General features: G+C 46.0%; 1 protein-coding gene across 2 annotated transcripts in view; it reads left to right on the forward strand.

Moving 5' to 3' along the window:
* LOC126533190 (uncharacterized) overlaps positions 1–21,534 on the forward strand; it is a 148,984-nt gene that overhangs the window by 108,622 nt on the left and 18,828 nt on the right. Inside the window, exon 6 of one of the 2 annotated variants that reach the window (XM_050180463.3) lies at positions 276–424. In XM_050180463.3, coding sequence (XP_050036420.1) covers positions 276–424 — 149 coding nt within the window. Of the gene's footprint in view, positions 1–272; positions 425–21,534 lie in introns of both variants that reach the window. The other variant, XM_055071628.2, reaches the window with a different exon arrangement.

Consider the following 21,534-nt stretch of genomic DNA (forward strand, 5'->3'; position numbering starts at 1 on the left):
CCAAATTTGCTGCTCCAAAAGCTGCTCCAGAACTTCCTTGGCCGCTTACATCCCTGACAGGGGCACTGTGCTAAGAATGTGGTCACCTGTAGATGCCGACACAGATTACTCCGTGACTCCAAAGCATCCTGTGCTATTCAGGCACCTCATCAGGCACCCTGTCAGGCACCCTGTGCCTTTAGTCTCTGTCTCCGCTTGAAACTTAAATACTTTCAAAGAAATCAAATTCACTTTAATTCACTACATGTTTGCCTTTCATTCATTGGGTGCAGCAGCCCAACCCCAGCTGTCCTCTTCTTCCACTTTGGCCCGTGCCATCCCCAGTGTTCCTCATCCACGGCCCCCGTCGATTCGCATCGTTGTTCCACAGCAGCCTGCGGGTGACCTGTCACCTCCGCCGCCTTACCAGACAGTACCAGATGAAGTGAGTGTTTTCTTTATTTCTCTCATCTGGCTTTGTCACCTTTGTGTTCTTTGCAATTTGATAGGGTCAGTATAATAAGCATTGGAAGCTAATGACTGAACAGTGAATGATGAAGGTACTATTGCATCCAGTACGAGCTGCAATCTCAAGCTGTGGCCAAAACACTCTCCTGGTCGAGCTGGGGGCGTAAGCGTGCAACACTTTCGAGAAAAAAGTGGAGACTGTTTCACCATTTGCACAATGTGCATATCCCCGCGCTTTCCGTCGTCTGCTTTCTGCGTGGAGTGATAACTTGCCAGTCAAGCAGTTGGCACTCGATTGTAATATATATATATATATATATATAAATTATGAGAAAAAATTAGAATGCAGTAGACTTTCGTTAATTTGACTCCGGTTAACTTGATTTTTCGGTTTAGTCGATCCATGCTGAAAGTCCCGGCTGGTGCCCATACATTTATATGGGCCTGAAATTTCCTTATTTCAATCCTGAAATTGGCCTTCGCCAAATAATTCTTACTTGACCAGTCAGCAAGCGTGTGCCTGTCCTTTATGGTGACCCCAATAGCGACCCCTTTAGTGGGAGCATCTGTCTCGACGGAGCGTAGGGTACGCTGAATGCATTGAGCAGACATCATCTCTTGTCAGAAACACCTATTTTCGGCTGCCTTAGGAAGATTTTAAAGTAATAACCATAGCTCATAATGTCTGATTGCGGTATTTATGCAATAACACACTTTTCTTTTTCCAAGAAAATTGGGCCAAAAAGTGCCTGCGCAATACAATAACACAAGGCCAAAAGTGCCTTTGCAGTGTTTGATGTATTACGGCAAAGCTGACAGTTATCATAGGCGGAGAGTTTTCATTTTTCCGGGGAGCTGGGACCCGACCAGCTTTCTGAGCCCCATATATATGTATATATATATATATATTTCTTGCACTTGAAGAAACTTTGTGTGACCTCGAAGAATTGAGCGCTGAAGTGACAGTGTTATATGAGTATATCATCATCATCAGCCTATTTTATGTCCACTGCAGGATGAAGGCCTCTCCTTGCGATCTCCAATTACCCCTGTCCTGCGCCAACCAATTCCAACTAGCACCCACGAATTTCCTAATTTTATCGCACCACCTAGTCTTCTGCCGTCCTCTACTGTGCTTCCCTTCTCTTGGTACCCATTCTGTAACCCTAATGGTCCAACGGTTAGCTAACCTGCACATTACACGATCTGCCCAGTGCCATTTTTTTCTCTTAATGTCAATTAGAATATCGGCTATACCCATTTGCTCTCTCATCCAAACAGCTCTCTTTTTGTCTCTTAATGTTATAACTAGCATTCTTCGTTCCACCGCTCTTTGCGCCGTCCTTAACTTGTTCTCAAGCTTCTTTGTCAGTCTCCAAGTCTATGCCCTACATGTCAGCACTGGTAAAATGCACTGATTGTACACCTTCCTTTTGCTTCTCATGATTTTGAATTTTCTTCTCATGATCAGGGTTCCTGTGATTAATTGACCTAGGTAAACATACTTCTTCACAGACTCTAGAGGCTGACTGACAATCCTAAACTCTTGTTCCCTTGCCCGGTTATTCACCATTATCTTTGTCTTCTGCATATTAAACTTCAACCCCACTCATACCCCACTCTGTTAAGGTGCTCAATCATTTGTTGTAACTCATCTGCAGTGTTGCCGAACAGAACAAAGTCATCTGCAAACCGATGGTTGCATAGATATTCGCCATTGATCCTTACTTTTAAGCCTTCCCAGTTGAATAGCTTGAATACTTCTTCCAAGCATGCAGTGACTAGCATGGGAGAGATTGTGTCTCCTTGTCTGGCTCCTTTCTTTATAGGTATTTTTCTACTTGTGGAGAATTACGGTAGCTGTGGAATCTGTGTACGTATTTTCCAAGATATTTACGTAAGAGTCCTGTAGTCCTTGATTACGTATTGCCCCGATGACTGCTGGTATCTCTACTGAATCAAATGCCTTTTTGTATTCTATGAAAGCCATATAGAGATGCTGATTGTACTCTGCAGATTTCTCGATTACCTGATTGATTACATGGATGAGATCCATCGTACAGTATCCTTTCCTGAAGCCAGCCTGTTCTCTTGCTGACTGAAATGTTGCCCTTACTGTGTTAGAAATTGTCTTGGTGAATATTTTATCATACTGGTAGTAAGCTAATGGGCTTATAACATTTCGATTCTTTAATGTCTCCCTTTTTGTAGATTAGTATAATGTTGGCATTCTTCCAGTTCTCTGGGACCCTTGAATTCGGGAGACATTTTGTATAAAAGGCCACAAGCTTTTCAAGCATGATGTCTCCTCCATCTTTGATTAAATTGACTGTTATTCCATCTTCTCCTGCCACTTTTTCTCATTTCATGTCTTGTGAGGCCCTTCTTACTTCATCACTAGTTATAGAAGGAGCCTGTGTAACCTGTTCATTAATACTTTGAATGGAGGTATCGTGGCTGCTCTGGTATTGTACGGGTCAGTATAGAGTTCTTTCGCTGCTTTAACCATGTCTTCAAAATTGCCGATGACATTATTACCCTGCCTATCTTTCAGTGCGTACATCTTGCCATGTCCTATGATAAGTTTTCTTCGCACTGACCTCATGCTGCATCCATTTTTTACTTTTTCCTCAGTCTTTCTCACATTATAATTCCGAATGTCACATATTTTCACCTTGTTGTTCAGTTTTGACAGTTCCGCGAATTCTATCTTATCTCTTGAGTTGGACACTCTCATTCTTTGTCGTTTCTTTATTAGGTCTTTGTTACTTGGAAGAGCTTGCCTACAGGTTGCCTTGGTGCCTTATCTCCCACTTCAACTGCTGCTTCTGACGCCAGCCTCGTTACGGTTTCATTTGTTACCTCTATGTCATCTTCATCTCTCTGTTATAAGGGCTGCATATTTGTTTGCGAGTGTTAGCCTTAATTGGTCTGCTTTTACCCTTACTGCATCTAGGTTGGCCTGTTTCCTTATGACCAATTTTGCTCTTTCTCTCTTCAAATTGAGGTGAATCCTAGACCTCGCTAACCTAGGATCACTGCACATTACCCTACCTGACACTGTGCTGGAATCGGCAGAAAGTATGAAATCGATTTCATTTCTTGTTTCACCATTAGGGCTTTTCCAGGTCCACTTTCTGTTGCTATGCTTCCTGGAAAAGGTGTTCGTTATTCTCAGCTTATTCCTTTCTGCGAATTTTACCAGCATCTCTCCTCTAGCATTCCTAGATTCGACGTCATAGTAGCCAATCGCTTGTTCACCAGCCTGCTTTTTCCCCACTTTTGCATTGAAGTCGCCCATTACTACAGTATACTGAGTGTGCACTTTTCTCATCACTAATTCAACATCTTCATGATAATAATAATAATAATAATAATAATATATAATATATAATATCCTTTATTTCATGAAAATATTACACATTCAAAAAACCAGTCAGCCCAAGCCTTCATGGCTTGTCAGGCTGTACCCGGCAGTCAGTGACAAGTAATAAAAAAAAAAGAAAGCAAGGTTAGCAAGTTATAAACCGAAGCAATTTGCAAAACAAAAGCAAACTACAATGCAAAAGGAGGCTACAACACAAAAGCGAAGTACCACAAACAAAACATAAGCTACGAGCAAACGCAAGCTACAAAAGATATAAAGTGAAACAAACAAGGATGCACACCAATCTAGACCAAACGAAACTAATTGAAACTATAGCACGGGCTCTAATGACAACTAAACAGAAGAATAATTGGTTTTGAGGTACAGTTTGAGTGTCCATTTTGATGAGATAGAGTACAGTTCAGTGAGTAAAGAATTAAAAACGTTAGGAACATAATATTTTCTGGTATAACGACCAAAACGGGTGTAACACCACATGGTAGTGAACGTATTATGGTGTCTCAGTGGTCTGACAGGAATCAACGGAAAAAGAAAATCACTGTTCCAAAAATGTTTTATCACCACAGTTTGAAAAAATAATTCTTCAAATGAGGGTAACTGCAAAAAGGAAAATAGATTATTATTAGGGGTGTAAAGGGGGTTTATTCGGGTCGTAGAGAAGCAGCGACTAACGCGGCAACAGCAGCTAGGGCGCAGCCAGTGAACGAACTGGGTATGAGCCACGCGATGGCAACGGGGCTTTTTAGCCTGCTGATCTTCTTCGTCACAATCACCCCCGAAATTGAAGAGTAGCCATCCTGGCGATCTGGGAAGAGGTCAGCGGATCGTAATACGGCTTTAGCCGGTCAATGTGCACAGTCTCTCGTCCCCGACGGCGCAGATCGGGAGATGGTGACACGGGCTTGACCACGTAATTAACAGGTGATGGTCGCGAAACCACGCGGTAGGGCCCGTGGTACTTCGGGAGGAGCTTGGACGAAAGGCCAGGGGCAGCAACAGGCGGTACCCAAAGCCACACGAGTGAGTCGATAGGGAAGGGGTGAGGGGGTGGGTAGATGTCATGGCACTCTTTTTGGCGGCACTGTTGAGCAGACGTCAAAGAAAGGGCCAGTTGTCGGCATTTCTCGGTGTACTGAGCAACCGTAGAAACAGGTGAGCATTCAGCAGGGTCTGGCCGGTACGGGAGAACCGTATCAATGGTGCTGGAGGGATGCCGGCCGTAAAGCAGAAAGAATGGGGAGAATCCGGTAGTGGCTTGAGAGGCAGTGTTATAGGCGTATGTGACGAATGGAAGTACGAGATCCCAGTTGGAGTGGTCAGACGCAACATGCATTGATAGCATGTCACCAAGAGTTCTGTTGAATCGTTCGGTTAAGCCATTGGTTTGTGGATGATAAGCAGTAGTAGCGCGGTGAATAATTTGGCATTCAGATAGGAGTGACTGCAGGACGTCCGAGAGAAATACGCGACCCCGATCGCTCAGCAGTTCATGGGGTGCGCCATGGTGGAGAACAAAGTTGTTCAGCATGAATGAGGCGACGTCTTTTGCTGATGCGGCAGGCAAGGCGGCGGTTTCAGCATATCGTGTCAAGTGATCTACTGCGACAACAATCCATCGGTTGCCAGGGCCAGTAGATGGAAGAGGCCCGTATAAATTAGTGCCGACACGGTCGAATGGCTGAGCTGGGCAGGGAAGCGGCTGGAGAGGTGTGGTGGAGAAATGCGGGACACATTTGCGGCGTTGGCAGGCAATGCAGGAGCGTACGTATTTGTGGATGATGTTGTACATCCCTCGCCAATAATATCGTAGGCGAAGCCGTGTGTAGGCTTTCAACACTCCGCCGTGACCACACTGCAGGTTAGAGTGAAAAGCGGAGCATAAATCTTGTCGAAGGTGGCGGGGCACTACTAAGAGCCATGTGCGGCCGTCATTGTGGTAGTTGCAGCGGTACAAAAGTTTGCCGCGGACGGGGGGGGGGGGGGGGGGGGATGAAATGCTGCGCCTGTCGGCGTAACGCTCGAGGTGCCAAAGCTGCTGGAGGATTTGACAAAAAGTCGGATATCATGACGATCCATGGGTCTTTACGTTGCTCCGAGGCCATGTCCAGGATGTCAAGTGGTGCGATATCATGTCTATAGGTAGAAGTTCTGCTGTCGGAAGTTACTGGGAAGCGCGAGAGGGCATCGGCGTCAGAGTGTCTGCGTCCAGAGCGATAGACGACACGCATATCATATTCCTGAATTCCGAGGGCCCACCGAGTGAGGCAGCCCGGCGGGTCTTTGAGGTTAGACAACCAGCAAAGAATGTGATGATCCGTCACCACATCAAAGGGTTGACCATAGAGATATGGGCGAAATTTTTGAAGAGCCCATACGATAGCAAGGCACTCTTTTTCTGTTACTGAGTAATTGGCCTCAGGTTTTGTGAGGGTACGATTGGCATAAGCGACCACGTATATGGCATTAGGGTTCTGACACTGTGTGAGCACGGCACCAAGGTCGACACCACTGGCGTCAGTGTGAAGTTCTGTAGGTGCGCTTGGATCAAAATGGCGCAAGATCGGCGGAGACGTGAGTAGGCGACGGAGAGTCGTAAAGGCATCATCGGAGGCATCCGACCAAGCAGAAAGTTCATTGTCGCCTTGTAGGAATTGGTTTAGTGGTCCGATCACAGTAGCGAAATTGCGAACGAAACGTAGAAAATAGGAGCATAGGCCAACGAAGCTGCGTAGTGCTTTTAAATTAGTGGGCTTCGGGAATTCGGATACGGTGCGAAGTTTAGCAGGATCAGGAAGGATGCCTTCTTTGGAGACAACATGGCCTAATATATAGTCAATTTTCGAGCTGCAAATAGGCACTTCTTTAAGTTAAGCGGGAGCCCAGCATTCCGGAGACAGGTAAAACTTGATGTAAACGGCGAAGATGGGTCGGAAAATCAGGGGAAAAGACGACAATGTCTTCAAGGTAGCAGAGACAAGTGTGCCACTTCAGGCCGCGCAGGATGCCGTCCATCATGCGTTAAAAAGTGGTGGGTGCGTTACACAGACCGAACGGCATGACAGTGAATTCATACAAGCCGTCTGGTGTTACAAACGCAATTTTAGAACAGTCAGGGTCAGCCATGGGCACCTGCCAGTAGCCAGAGCGGAGATCTAAGGAGGAAAAAAACTCCGCTCCTTGCAAACAGTCAAGGTCGTTGTCGATACGTGGCAACGGGTATGCATCCTTTCGGGTAATCTTGTTAAGCCTTCGATAATCCACGCAAAATCGTATGGTGCCATCTTTTTTCTAAACTAGGACGACTGGTGATACCCAGGGACTACAAGAAGGCTGGATGACACCGCGTTTCAGCCTCGAACGGGCGGGCACATTAACGGGCGCACTAACGGGGCATCCCAACGGGCGCACTAACTTGTTACTAACCAATTTTAGCACAGAGCGACGGTACCTTCCAAAGCGCATGGCTGTGGCTTATTTTGATGGTGTTGCGGATGTTCGAAGCTGCTGTTCGCTACTCGAAGAAGCACCTACGCAAGGCCCAGCTTCTGCACTCGACGTCAGCACTGCTTTGTCGCAGCACGAACGAGAGCAGCTTCTCACGCTATTGTCCAAGTTCAGTGACTGCTTTGCATCGACGTCCAGCGTCGGACGGACGCCTCTAACGAAGCATCGGATAATTACAGAGGATACGGCAAGACCAATTCACCAAAATCCTTATCGTGTGGCTCCCAGAGAACGTGAAGCCATACAACAACAAGTGTCAAAAATGCTGGAAGACGACGTAATTCAACCATCAACGAGTCCCTGGGCATCTCCTGTAGTTCTAGTTAAGAAAAAAGACGGCAGCTTGCGTTTCTGCGTGGACTACCGAAAACTAAATCAAGTGACAAAGAAAGACGTGTACCCGCTTCCCCGTATAGATGATTCACTCGATAGGCTTCGTCACACGCGTTACTTCTCTTCAATGGACTTAAAAAGTGGATGTTGGCAAATCGAGGTAGATCCGAGAGACCGTGAAAAAACTGCTTTTGTGACGCCAGACGGCCTATACGAATTTAAAGTCTTGCCTTTCGGCTTGTGCTCTGCCCCTGCTACATTCCAACGCCTCATGGATACTGTGCTTTCGGGTCTGAAGTGGAAAACCTGCTTAGTGTACCTGGACGACGTCATCGTGTTCTCCGCAACTTTTGAAGAACACCTCCAACAGCTTGAAGCGGTTCTGCAGTCCATCTGGTCCGCCGGCCTCACCCTGAAGCCGGAGAAGTGCCACTTTGGCTTCGGGGAACTACAGTTTCTCGATCACGTCGTCAGCCACGCAGGTGTTCGCCCAGACCCTGAGAAAATTGCGTCGGTAGCACAGTTTCCAGTACCAACCGATAAAAAGGCTGTCAGGCGCTTTCTGGGCCTCTGTGCCTATTACCGGTGGTTTATTGCAGACTTTGCTCGCATTCCGTCGCCGTTAACTCGCCTGACGAGAGACGACGTTGCTTTTGTATGGGGCGACGAAGAGCAAGGTGCATTCACTGACTTGCGGGAACGTCTCCAGACACCTTCAGTGCTTGCTCACTTTGATGAGACCGCTCCTACATTGTTCCACACTGATGCCAGCAATGTTGGCTTAGGAGCTGTTCTTGTGCAGTGGCAGAAGGGCACCGAAAGAGTACTTGCCTATGCAAGCAGAACACTCTCACGCACAGAGGCCAATTACTCCACAACTGAGAAAGAATGCCTCACCGTAGTATGGGCTGTTATGAAATTTCGCCCATATTTGTATGGCTGCCACTTCACAGTTATCAGTGACCACCATTCACTGTGTTGGTTGACAAACCTTAAAGACCCTTCGGGACGACTGGCACGTTGGAGCCTACGGTTGCAAGAGTTTGACATGACTGTCAAGTACAAGTCGGGGAAACGACATACGGATGCTGACTACCTGTCTCGATCGCCGATAGAGTCGTCTGCTCCACCCGAAGAAGACTCGGCATTTCTTTGTGTTCTGGACACATCCACCATCGCCCAACAACAACGGGATGACCCTGAGTTGCTTGAGCTTATCAATTACTTAGAGGGCAGATCTGCGAAACCGCCTAGAGTTTTCGCAAGAGGCCTGTTGTCGTTTTGTTTGCAGGCCAGAGTCCTCTACAAAAGAAACTTTTCTTCGACCGGGTCCCACTATCTGCTCGTCATTCCTGCAGCTCTTCGTACGGAAGTACTTCAAGCCTGTCACAACGAGGTGACTTCTGGTCACTTAGGCTACACGAGAACGTTGGCCAGAGTGAAGCAGAGGTACTACTGGCCGAGACTTAACACCACCGTGAAACGTCACGTCCGCACTTGCCTCGACTGCCAGAGGCGCAAGTCGCCTCCGTCGAAACCAGCCGGCCTCCTGCAACCCGTCCAGGTTCCTCGAAGACCATTTGACCAAGTCGGAATGGATATATTGGGTCCGCTTCCTACTTCTACTGCCGGGAATCGCTTTGTTATAGTAGCGACCGACTATCTCACACATTACGCTGAAACAAAGGCAATCCAGAGAAGCACAGCGGAAGAGGTGGCGCGCTTTTTCATTGAGCACATTGTGTTGTGACACGGCGCACCAACCGTCGTAATAACAGACCGAGGAACCGCATTCACGGCTGCGCTTTTAGATCACGTCTTGCTGCTAAGTGGAACGGTGCATCGGAAATCAACCGCCTACCATCCACAAACCAACGGATTAACAGAACGCCTAAACAAAACAATTGAAGACATGCTCTCCATGTACGTGGATGTTGAACATAAAAATTGGGACGACATCCTACCGTATATAACCTTTGCATATAACACGGCGAAGCAAGAGACGACGCGCATGACTCCGTTCACCCTTGTTCATGGGCGGGATGTACAAACGATGTTGGATGCTGTGCTTCCGCATGACTTTGACGACACTGATACGGACGCCGCTGTGTTCACGCAACACGCAGAAGAGGCTCGGCAACTCACGCGCTTGCGGATCTGCCAGCAGCAAGACTACGACGCCGGGCACTATGACCTTCACCGTCGAATAGTAATCTACGACGTCGGCGACAGAGTGTGGGTTTGGACACCCATACGAAAACGAGGCCTCTCCGAGAAGCTGTTAAGGCGATACTTCGGTCCATATCGAGTATTGCGCCAACTCAGTGACGTCACGTATGAGGTCTTCCCCGATAGTCCCAATTGTACGCGGCGCCGCACGCACCGTCCTGAACTTGTGCACGTTGTCCGCATGAAGCCGTATGTGAGCGAATAACTGCGAGAGACCCTTAATTCCGCAAGTGACACTTCTGGTCTAGCATCGGGACGATGCTCTCTTAGGGAGGGACAAATGACGCGTGCGTCTATTCTTCTATGCAGACGACAACGAAGATAGGGACATTAACGGATTTCGTCTAGTGGGTCAGTGGGATTCGGCGTGGACGAAGAAGACGTGTCTCTGGCCTGTTTTGTATTTTGAACAAGTTGTCCTGCGGCTCTTGAACGTCTCCCTGTCTATTGTCCGCGTTGTACTGCGACAATATCGTTCACCTGGTCATTGATAACACATCTTTCGGTCGCCAATACTCGGTAGGGATGCTGCCGAATGGGTGCATGGCTCCCAGTGTCGATGGTGTGCGAGACAGTCGTTGTGTGGCCGAGGGATGTTGCTTGGCAGTCAAAGAAAGAAGAGAAGCCTTCGATCAAGTGAAGAAGTTCATCGCGCTGCGTCGTCGTAAGGTCACTGGCAATAGCTGGCGTAAAAGAACACGGCAGTGACTGAAGAGGCAATGCCTCGAGAGCGGCAAAATAAGTGGTGTCGTCCGTCGGGTCAAATATCGAAGATGAGGCCAGGGGTTCTGCTCTGCCAAGGCTTTCACGGTGGCGTAAAGTAATTGGTTCGGCCGATGGGTTTGACATGCACATGAGAGAGGCGCCAGTTTTGAACTCGAGGACGGCGAATGGCAGTGGTAGTGAACGGCGGCGAACTAAAAGTTCAGACGGAGTGAAGAGTACTGTTCCGTCATCTACAGTGTCACAAGAGATACTCACAAGGGCGGAAGACCGGGCAGGTATAATGGTGTCTTCAGAAACGGCGATTTTGTGACAAGGGTCCCTCTAGTCAGTGATAATATCGCCCGAAAACTGAAACAGCTCAATTTCGGCGCGGGCGCAGTCAGTGATCGCATGATGTGTGGAGAGAAAGTCCCAACCTAATATTATGTCGTGTGAACAAGGTGAAAACACGATGAATTCTATGATATAGAGGAGCTCCTGAATGACGACACGAGCGGTGCGGGCACCGGATGGCTCGACGTGCTGCCCGTTAGCAGTCCGAAGGGATAGTCCAGAAAGCGGCGTCATCACTTTTCCTATCTTGCGGCAAATACGGGCATCTATCGCCGAAAGTGCAGCGCCGGTATCGACAAGTGCTAGCGTCAATGTTCCTTCTATTGTGACTTCAATAACGTTTTTCGGGGAAGTGTGAGGCCTTATACATTTCGCAGACGCCGCAGTTCTCGCCTCCTGAACTGAGATATTTAGTTTTCCTGGCGCAGAGGGCTCCGCCAACGGTGCATAGGGGAAAGGGAGCGGCAGCGAGGAAAAGGTGAACGGTGAGCAGAGAATGTGGTCTCGACGGCAGGAGATTCAAAAGTGTCCGAATAGTTGCGGCCTTGTTGGAAACGTAGCGCCTATGGATGCACATTGTTGGGGACGTTCGGTGTAAGCAGGCGACAGTGACGTGCCAAGTGTCCAGCACGGCCACAATAAAAACAAATCGGACGGTTGTCTTCCGTGCGCCAATGGTCTTGACGTCGTGCATAGTGCACCAGTGGCCGGACTGGAGCGGATATGGGCGGGCGCAAAGGCGGGCGAAGGGGACCGTAGGTCTGTGGTGCAGGCCTCGAAGCAAATTCGGCGTACGTCAGGGGAGCGGCAACCGGAGCCTGCTGGAGAAAAGGTGGAATGTGGTCGGCTACCTGCTCCTTGATGACAGATTGGAGAGCGGGCGCCAACGGAGAATTCGACTGGCCGTGTGTAAGGGGAATCAGAGAAATCTGACGAGCCACCTCTTCACAGACGAACTTCTTGATCTGTAGCAGCAGCGACGTGTTATCCGGGGAAACAGCCAAGCTCAACATTGAAATCGCCTGAGGAGGAGATTGGTGGGTGGCTATGCGTTGTTTGCGGAGTTCGTCGAATCTTTGGCAGAGACTGACGAGTTCAGAGACTGTCGCTGGATTTTTCGCCAACAGCATCTGGAAGGCGTCATCTTCAATGCCTTTTAATATATGGCAGATCTTTTCAGCATCAGCCATTTTGATGTCAACGCGGTTGCAGAGGTCGACAACATCTTCTATATAACTGGTAAATGTCTCCCCGCACTGTTGCGCACGACTGCGCAAACGTTGTTTGGCGCGAAGCTTGCGAACGACGGGGCGCCCGACTACCTCCGTCACATTAGTTGCGAGATCGATACTGGGAGCGAGTACTGGGATCGATACCCAGCACCTCCACCAATTGTAAAGGGGGTTTATTCAGGTCATAGAGAAACAGCGACCAACACGGCAACAGCAGCAGGGCGCAGCCAGTGAACGAACTGGGTATGAGCCACGCGATGGCAACAGGGCATTTTAGCCTGCCGATCTTCTTCGTCACAGGGGGAATGGTCTCATTGTATGTAACATTTCGAAGAACAGATTTCAGAATAGAATTCAATTTTGCACACCATGTAAATGAACAGTAATAAAATATGGTAATTCTATATCTAAGATAGCTGTACACAAGTGCATGAACAATGACTTTCCGGACAGAAAACGGGAACAGGTATCTAGAGTTTCACAGAAGACAGGATACTGTGCGTAGCTATTTGCTAATACCTGTAAAATGAGTGTTCCATGTCATATCAGAATCAAACATGGTGCCTAAATATTTTACATTAGTTGCGAACTCTAATGGTATGCATTTGCAGTTTATACAATTAGAGTCGTGAACAAAAAATGGCACAGGACCATCAATTTTTTTATGGGGATTATGAAAGCAAACTAGTTTAGTCTTTTGTCTATTAATTCCAATTCTGTTACTTGTACACCGATCCATTACAGACGTGGTATCTGCTTGAAGGTTATAAACGCATATATTAAATGATGCACGAGTTGACAGAAGGACAGTGTCGTCGACGTACTGGAATATGCGGCATTTTGATACAAATTGAGGCAAATCATTTACATACAGGTTAAATCAATCAATCAATCAATCATTTTATTTCAGAATCAAAGACACTTGGTGGGTACAGACAAAAAGCCATTCATCAGGCTTGACGAGGTCTGCACCCCCGAATACTGGCAGACAAGGCGCATAACAAATACAGCACGCCAACATAAATAAACCTAACAGTGTACAGAAGTCAGGTGTGTGTGCATTTACGGTCTTAAATCAGCTGCTATTGTCATAAATACTAGTAAAAGAAGCATAACAACAAATCATTGTGTAGAAACAAATAATAAAATAAGAAAGAAATACGCTTGACCACACGACAGGGTCACATGAGTACATGAATACTGCATGAGATTACACACTATTGCGAAAGCAAAAAGCACCGATAAATAGAACGTCACAGCAAAGCAAGGAAGACAATTAGGTGTGTCATTGTGTTATAATTGGAACTCTGAATTATTAAGCAGCGCAGGTAACTGGTATTTTAACATCTGAGTGTCGTACTTTGTACGTATTCTAGGCACCTTCCAAAGCTCACGTATTCTCAATGTACGGGCATGCTCAAGCCGGCGTAGTCCGGACAATTCAGTAAGAAATGAATTGTTATTTTTCACTTCCAATTTGTAGCGTTTATTTAACATTATAGGGTAAAGCTCATTTACTGCTAATAGATTTAGGGCCTTAAAGATTGGTTCCGTGTGTGTGTCGTATGCAGCATTAACGATGTTGCGAAGGGCTTTCTTTTGAAGTTTATGTAGTTTCTGAGTGTTTGCTTGTGTTGTCGTGCCCCAGACTAAATAGCAGTACAATAATTTCGACAAAAACAGGGATTTGTAAATTAACAATTTTATTTTCTGAGGCAAGATGTGGCGATATTTGCACAAAACGCCTACAGTTTTTGAAAGTTTATTTAATGTTTCATTTACTTGAACTGTCCACGTCATGTGTTCTTCAAAAACGACGCCAAGACTTTTAGAACTGATGGTAGCGCTAAAAAGGACGGACACACGATGAAAAGACGACACGCGACGAGGGAACGCCACTGACAACTGGTTTATTTTTCGAAAATGTTCTATATTTAAAAGAATCACAACACATGCGCACACCCGAACCGCACCAGCCTTCTTTATCGCAATATCGAAAACATGCACGCGAAGTGAAATGATAAAACACCCGAGCAGCAGGAAGTGAACACATGACCAATTGAAGAAAAGCCATACCGTTACGGTTTTTCAAATTTGCCTAGAAGTGTGCGCTTAGCCGAGTACAAATTTATTGAAGCATCGCTGATGCACAGACCCGCCTTTTTTTGTATGTGGAAAGCTTCCAGCAAAACTCTACCTTTAGCGCTTGCACTTCTGCCCAGAACCTTTGCTTCTTTAAACCGTGGCACGCACTCGCAAACCATCACATGCGAAACTAAATTCACAAGTTTGTCTTGTTTTGTTAAGTTTTGAGAGTGTTCCCTTAAGCGGTCATTGAGGCAACGCCCCGTCTGCCCGATATAGCACTTGCCGCAGGACAGGGGAATAAAGTATACCACTCCTAGGGCACACCTGACGAAGACATCTTCATGCTGCATTTTGCAACCGCGCTGACCTTCACCGCAGATGCGGGGGCACAGCCTCGCCAACTTGTTTGGCGCAGAAAAAACAAGCGGCACGTTGTGCCTGCTGGCCACCTTTTTGAGGTTGTGTGAAACCTTATGAATATAAGGCATCACCTCAGGTTTGGTCTTCACGCGTTCAGGTGCAGCCTTCATTCGTCGGGGCCCAAATTTCTTGAGGATGGTTTCAGCGACAGCTACTAGGACCGAGCAAGGAAAGCCTGCGGCCAATAGCCTGCGAACCTGATAGTGAAAGCTAAAAAGTATTTCGTGCGGGCACGGAATCCTTCTCGGAATTCCTTCTCGGAATCCGATGTACTACATACGGAAACAAGCATCTTTACGGCAGAGGCCTACGCAGTATTCTCTGCCGTGAAGCACATAAGAAGATCAAAACTTTCAAAAGCAGCGATCTATACAGACTCTCTAAGCGTCGTGAAGGCCTTAATGTCACTCTACAAACATAAAAATCCCGTATTCAATGAACTGTATTCGGTATTATGTAAAGCGTACTCATCTAACCAGAATATCATAATATGCTGGGTCCCTGGCCATAGGGGAATCGAAGGTAACGTTCTCGCGGACGAGATGGCCACGTCTATCACATCGCAAGCTGTTAACCCTACCGCTGATGTGCCTGTCACAGACCTGAGGCCTTTCTTACGAAATAAACTGCGAAATCACTGGCAGTGCACGTGGGATGCGCAAACAAATAACAAACTGCACGTTATAAAGCCCCAGTTAGGTTTTTGGCCCTCCCCAACGAAATGTCGGCGAACAGATGTCCTATTCTGTCGCCTCAGAATAGGACACACATTTGGGACCCATCATTTTCTACTTACTGGAATTGAACCTCCAACCTGTGGTAGATGCGGTGAGAGGCTGACCGTCCTCCATGTCCTCTTGGAGTGTCGGAAAGCCGAACCTGAAAGAATGAAACATTTTCCGCTTGCATACCGTAATTACATCCCTCTACACCCGGCTATGTTTATTGGTAAGGAACCGCTTTTTAACACCAAGGCAGTCCTCGACTTCTTAAAGGATGTAGTTCTACACGTTATAAGCCCATTAAATTCGTAGAGCATCCTCGCTCCAGAGGATGCCGCTGCGATAATTGTTTTGAATAGCACATGCCTCCAGGCCCTTGCGCTTCAAGGGCTCTAAGGAGGTAGTAGTGCTCTAGCATTTCTTATATACTGATATATTTTACCTATCGCATCATTCTTTTTATATGCATCTATATGTTCATAGTACAAGTCATACGTCATCGCCATAATTTTATTACACATATTTTACGCGCTTTAGAGCGTATATTTTAAGGCCCCTTTACAGCCACGTCACACCAATTTCATAGTAATCATATCTACACTGCACACCCACTACCACAGACATGGCGCTCTTTGGCCACACCTGGCCCTTGCGCCACAAAACCCCATACATCATCATCATCAACTTTATTCCCCTGTCCTGCGGCAAGTGCTATATCGGGCAGACGGGGCGTTGCCTCAATGACCGCTTAAGGGAACACTCTCAAAACTTAACAAAACAAGACAAACTTGTGAATTTAGTTTCGCATGTGATGGTTTGCGAGTGCGTGCCACGGTTTAAAGAAGCAAAGGTTCTGGGCAGAAGTGCAAGCGCTAAAGGTAGAGTTTTGCTGGAAGCTTTCCACATACAAAAAAGGCGGGTCTGTGCATCAGCGATGCTTCAATAAATTTGTACTCGGCTAAGCGCACACTTCTAGGCAAATTTGAAAAACCGTAACGGTATGGCTTTTCTTCAATTGGTCATGTGTTCACTTCCTGCTGCTCGGGTGTTTTATCATTTCACTTCGCGTGCATGTTTTCGATATTGCGATAAAGAAGGCTGGTGCGGTTCGGGTGTGCGCATGTGTTGTGATTCTTTTAAATATAGAACATTTTAGAAAAATAAACCAGTTGTCAGTAGCGTTCCCTCGTCGTCGTGTCGTCTTCTCATCGTGTGTCCGTCCTTTTTAGCGCTACCATCAGTTTTGAAGAATGCATCACCAACTAGCCCAGCACCAAGTTTTATTGAAGACTTTTAGCTTCGCGCGATATTGGTATATTTGATGACCCAATTTTTAGATTGCTGGTTATATTGAGTGCTTTGTGCTGAGGGCGAAATAAAACTGCTTTCGTCTTTGCAGCGTTTATGTTTAATGAGTTAACGACACTCCAAGCGTGAAGTTTATTTAACACCACGTTGCCTTTTTCTATGAGGCTAGACGGATCGCACCCTGTTATGAAAATACTTGTATCGTCTGCGTATATAATAAATTTTGTGTTACTGTCTATGTTTACTATATCGTTCACATAAATGTTGAAGAGTAATGGGCCTAAGATACTGCCTTGAGGCACACCAGCACGAATTGGTTTTACTTCAGATAGAAAACCGTTAACACTGGTTTGCTGCCGACGATGATGAAAATAGGACGTGAGAAGTGTTAGGAAAGTGCCTCTAAAGCCATAATGTTCCAGTTTCGCAAGTAAAGACTGGTGATTAATTGAATCAAATGCTTTAGAGTAATCAACGAATATGCCTAGTGTGCATAGTCTATTTTCAAAGGACTGCAAAATGTGTTCTTTTTGGCTAAGGGCCGTTTCGGTTGAGCAGCCTCTTCTAGAACCGTATTGACACGGCGTGATAATGCTGTGTTTTATTGTAAAGCTGGACATGCGTTCATATATCAACTTTTCAATGCATTTTGAAAACACGGGAATAATTGAAATTAGCCTGTAATTAGAGAAGTCGTTAATATCACCGCCCTTGAAAATCACTGATACTTTTGATGTCTGAAGTCCTTTGGGGAAAGCGCCGATGGAAAACATAAGGTTGACTACATGTTCTAGAATGGGTGCGATTATATTGATGGCATATTTTACAGGTTGTATCTGGAAGTCATCAGCATCGGTACACATACTATTCCTCAGGGACATGACTGAACTTACAATTTCGTGCACTGTAGTGGGAAACAAGAATGCACTATCCATTATTCGTGTTGTTAAGTAGTCAAGGCATTTGGGATCGTGCTTACTCTTGACTAATGATGTGAAGTGCTCGTTAAAGCAATTCGCTAAATGGGTATCTGTTAATGTCTCGCCTCCATTGGTGATTGATAAAACTGATTCCTCTTTGGGGTCGCCTTGCAGTACGGTATTTAGTCGTTTCCAGACTAGGTAGGGTTTCCTGCACACTTCGGGAGAAAAAAGATTGGTCATGTGTATCCGTTTTGCATCTCGGAGCTGTTTGTTTAGATTGTTTCGGAAACGCTTAAAAACCTGCAAGTCAGTCGGGTGTTTTGTTTTCATGAAACGCTGGTAGAGCTTATCTTTTTCTTTCATACTCTGCAGGTGTTCCCATGTGACCCGTGGCTTACGGGCTTTCCGAGCTCGTTTTCTTAACTTACATGGAAAACTTTGGTCATACGCCGCCTTAAAGACCCTTATGAACTTTGTATAGGATCCTTCTGGTTCAGTGGAATCTATGACTTGGCTCCAATCAGCGAGACGCAGATTACAGCAAAATGATTCGAGTGTACAAGAATTTATCTCTCTCTATGTTTTGGCAAGCCGGGGTTTTAATGTATTGGATGGTTTAGCGTACTGCGTTAAAAGAAAAATCGGGAGGTGATCGCTCATGTGAGAGCTGGTGACACCAGCACTTAGATGCTGGGAGGTAATATTGGTAATAAAGATGTCAAGTAGGGTCGATGAAGTAGGTTGCACTCGTGTCGGTAGGCTAATTGCGTTGATGTAGTTGTTCGCATGCAGGATTCTACAAAATTCGTTATGATTTGATGATTGTTGCAAGCAGTCGATGTTCATGTCACCTCCAAGGATCACAGTGTCGGCCATATCGTTAAAATAGCTTAGGAAGGTTTCCAGAAATGCAAAGAAATTGGAAACATTCGCGTTGGGTGGATGATACATTACGCTGTACACTCTAGCACCGCTTTTCATGGTGAGGATCTCGAAGTCAGGGGTAATTTTCGAAAATGCCTGTACGATAACACATCTGATGTTACATTTAATTAGCATCATAACTCCACCCCCATTTTTAGAGCCGCGGTTTAAAATGTAAGAAGTATATCCTGGAATTTGCAACACTTCTGTAGCATCTCGATACCATGTCTCAGTCAGCATCACAACATCAAACTGAAAAGCACTACGAAAAAATAAACATTGTATTTCTTCCTCTTTGTTTCTAGCAGACTGGGTATTAATGTGAAGCAGAGAAGATGAATATCTCTTGTTTCGCGACAGCGTGCGCAATTCTGAAACCGATAAAAGGTGATTTTTCATGATGTTGAAATGAAAGGTGTACACGTGCGTAGCTTACTCTATCTTATCAAGGTCGCTGAGCTTTGTGACACGAAGAACACGTGACGACTCCGTTTTCCTCACGAATATCTTGCCTTCTTTTGTCCAGCAGAAACGCCAGCTCTTCTCGTTTTTTTTGGCTACTGTCTTTCCAAGTAGCATTTTCAATGCAGGACAAAGGTGCTCGTTTATGTATATGGGCTGGGAACTTTGCTGTCCGATGTCAGCGGTGGTAATGCGCTTTTTTCGTGCCTTTTCAAGCAGGGCATTCCGTTTACAACGGCTGCGAAACTGGACAACAATATTCTGTCGCGAGGCGTCCCGAGTTGGTACACGGTGGCATATCTCAATGTCGCTCTCCGAAATTGGTTCGTTCATTATATCCCCAATAGCCCTAAGTATGCTATCGAGGTTTTCGTTCGTTGCCTTAGGAATACCCTTAATCTCGATGTTTCTGGAGTATTGCTCCAGTTGAACGATTCTCAGTTCATTTTCGGACACCTTATCCTTCAACATGGTGCATTCACCCGAGAGGGAGCTGTTCTCGGCCTTCAATTTAGTATTTTCTGTTTCAATTTCTTTCAATCGGTTTGTCATGTCTTCAAACGTTTTGTTCATGGAATCAAGAGAAGCCTTGACCTCGCGGAGCTCTTTCCGCAGTTCCCTCTCGAGCGACTGGCACATTTCAGACAGGTCATGTTTTAGATCCTTTACAAGTTTGTTTTCTTCTGAGCACGACAAGTTCATGGCAAAAAAAAGGACAGTACACTTCAGTGGCAGCAGCAGCAGCAGCAACGAAAACTATATGTGCTAATAAATCGCGGTTACAAAGAAAATGCAAACCTGCAATCAGTAGAAGGACGAACATGAGCGACGCTGTAAGTTAGCTGCCGCTGCTGCCAAGTGAAGGATGCCGGCCTCTTGTTCCTGTTGATATAGTGATGTCCCCTGGCGGCACAGTCGCTTCTCGGAATGACGTCACAGATGACCGTTGCCGATCACCAGAAGATTGAACGATGGTTCCACCAAGGCGAATTTCTTCACGGGCGTATCGACGATGTTAGCATCTGCAATCAGTAGAAGGACGAACGTGAGCGACGCTGTAAGTTAGCTGCCGCTGCTGCCAAGTCAGTGGAGATAAAAGTGGAGATAAAACATACCCTTGGGGAACACCCGATTTTAACATCGTTCTTGTACTGGAATAGTCACCTATGCGCACCACCTGAGAGCGATTACTAAAATAACTAGACAACAACTTTATGAATGGGCCCCTGAAGCCAATTCTTTCTAGCTTATCAAGAAGTAATGTGGGAATAACTGAATCGAAAGCCTTACTTGTATCTAAAGAAAGAGCACATACGAATTCGTTATTAGCAAAAGCTGAATAGATAGTGTCCGTAAATTCTTCTAGTAGGGAAACAGTGCTTTTTCCCTACATGAAACCAAACTGTGCTTGTGACAGAACATTATTTTTCTTCAGGAAATTGGTCATCGTTACGAGCAGGTGTTTTTCAATTATTTGACTGATTGCAGGCAGAATGGAAATCGGTCTGTAAGTCTCTACTTTGCTATGAGAACCACTCTTATAGAGCGGCTTGACCACAGCCACATTTAAATCGTCGGGAATAACGCAGCGACCCATATACCCATTGATAATGAAGAGAAGGATGGATTCAAGCACAGAAAAATTACGTTGAATATCATGTATGGAGATACCGTCTATACCAGGTGGTTTCTTAGGTCTAAAGCTAAATAAGATGCTGTGCAAGTCTCCTGCAGTAACCGGTGGCAGGAATGCCGATCGTACAGTATTAGGAACAGTGCTGGACGCATCTGGAGCAAAAGGCTGAAGATGTGAAGACACTATAGAAAAAGAGTAATTAAATTCTTGAACGGCTGGCGTGAGGTTGCTGAAATGTTTTGCGAATACATCTTCTAAAGGTTGATTGGTGTTTCGTCTGAATACTTCGTTAATAGCTGACCATGTCCTTTTTGGGGAGTGCTTGCTTTCGTAAAAGGTCTTAGTATAATACTGACCCCTTGCCAACTGAATCATGGCATTTACCCTGTTCCGAAGTGATCTGTACAGATCTCTAAGGTGTGTATTGTTTGGGGAACGCTTACAACGTGCCCAAAGGGCATCTTTTTCTTTAATAGCCGTCAGTATATCACGCGTTAGCCATGAGAGTTCAGGGTTGCGTTTTTTCACGGTGATTGTTTTCTGGGCGGTAATTTTTAAAGAACGGATTGCATCAACAAAACGCGTATAAGCGGTGGACATCGTGACATTACGTAAAAATTTAGTCCAATCATAATTAGCCACAAGATTGTCAAATTTAGCGATATCAAGGATGTTTATGCTGTAATGGAGTGTTTGAACAGTTCAGTTGGCAGCGTCTGTTCGTAATCGAGAAGGAAGGTCACGCAGAGCAGGAACAGCTGGTTGCCCGAAAGGCTCACGCTCGTGCTAAGCACTGGCGATCCGGCTGGCCCACTGGTTCCACTGCAGGCACGGAACAGACGATCTGGCTGGCCTTGTC

The sequence above is a fragment of the Dermacentor andersoni genome, chromosome 7, assembly GCF_023375885.2.
Source record: "Dermacentor andersoni chromosome 7, qqDerAnde1_hic_scaffold, whole genome shotgun sequence".
NCBI classification, from domain to species: Eukaryota; Metazoa; Arthropoda; class Arachnida; order Ixodida; family Ixodidae; genus Dermacentor; species Dermacentor andersoni.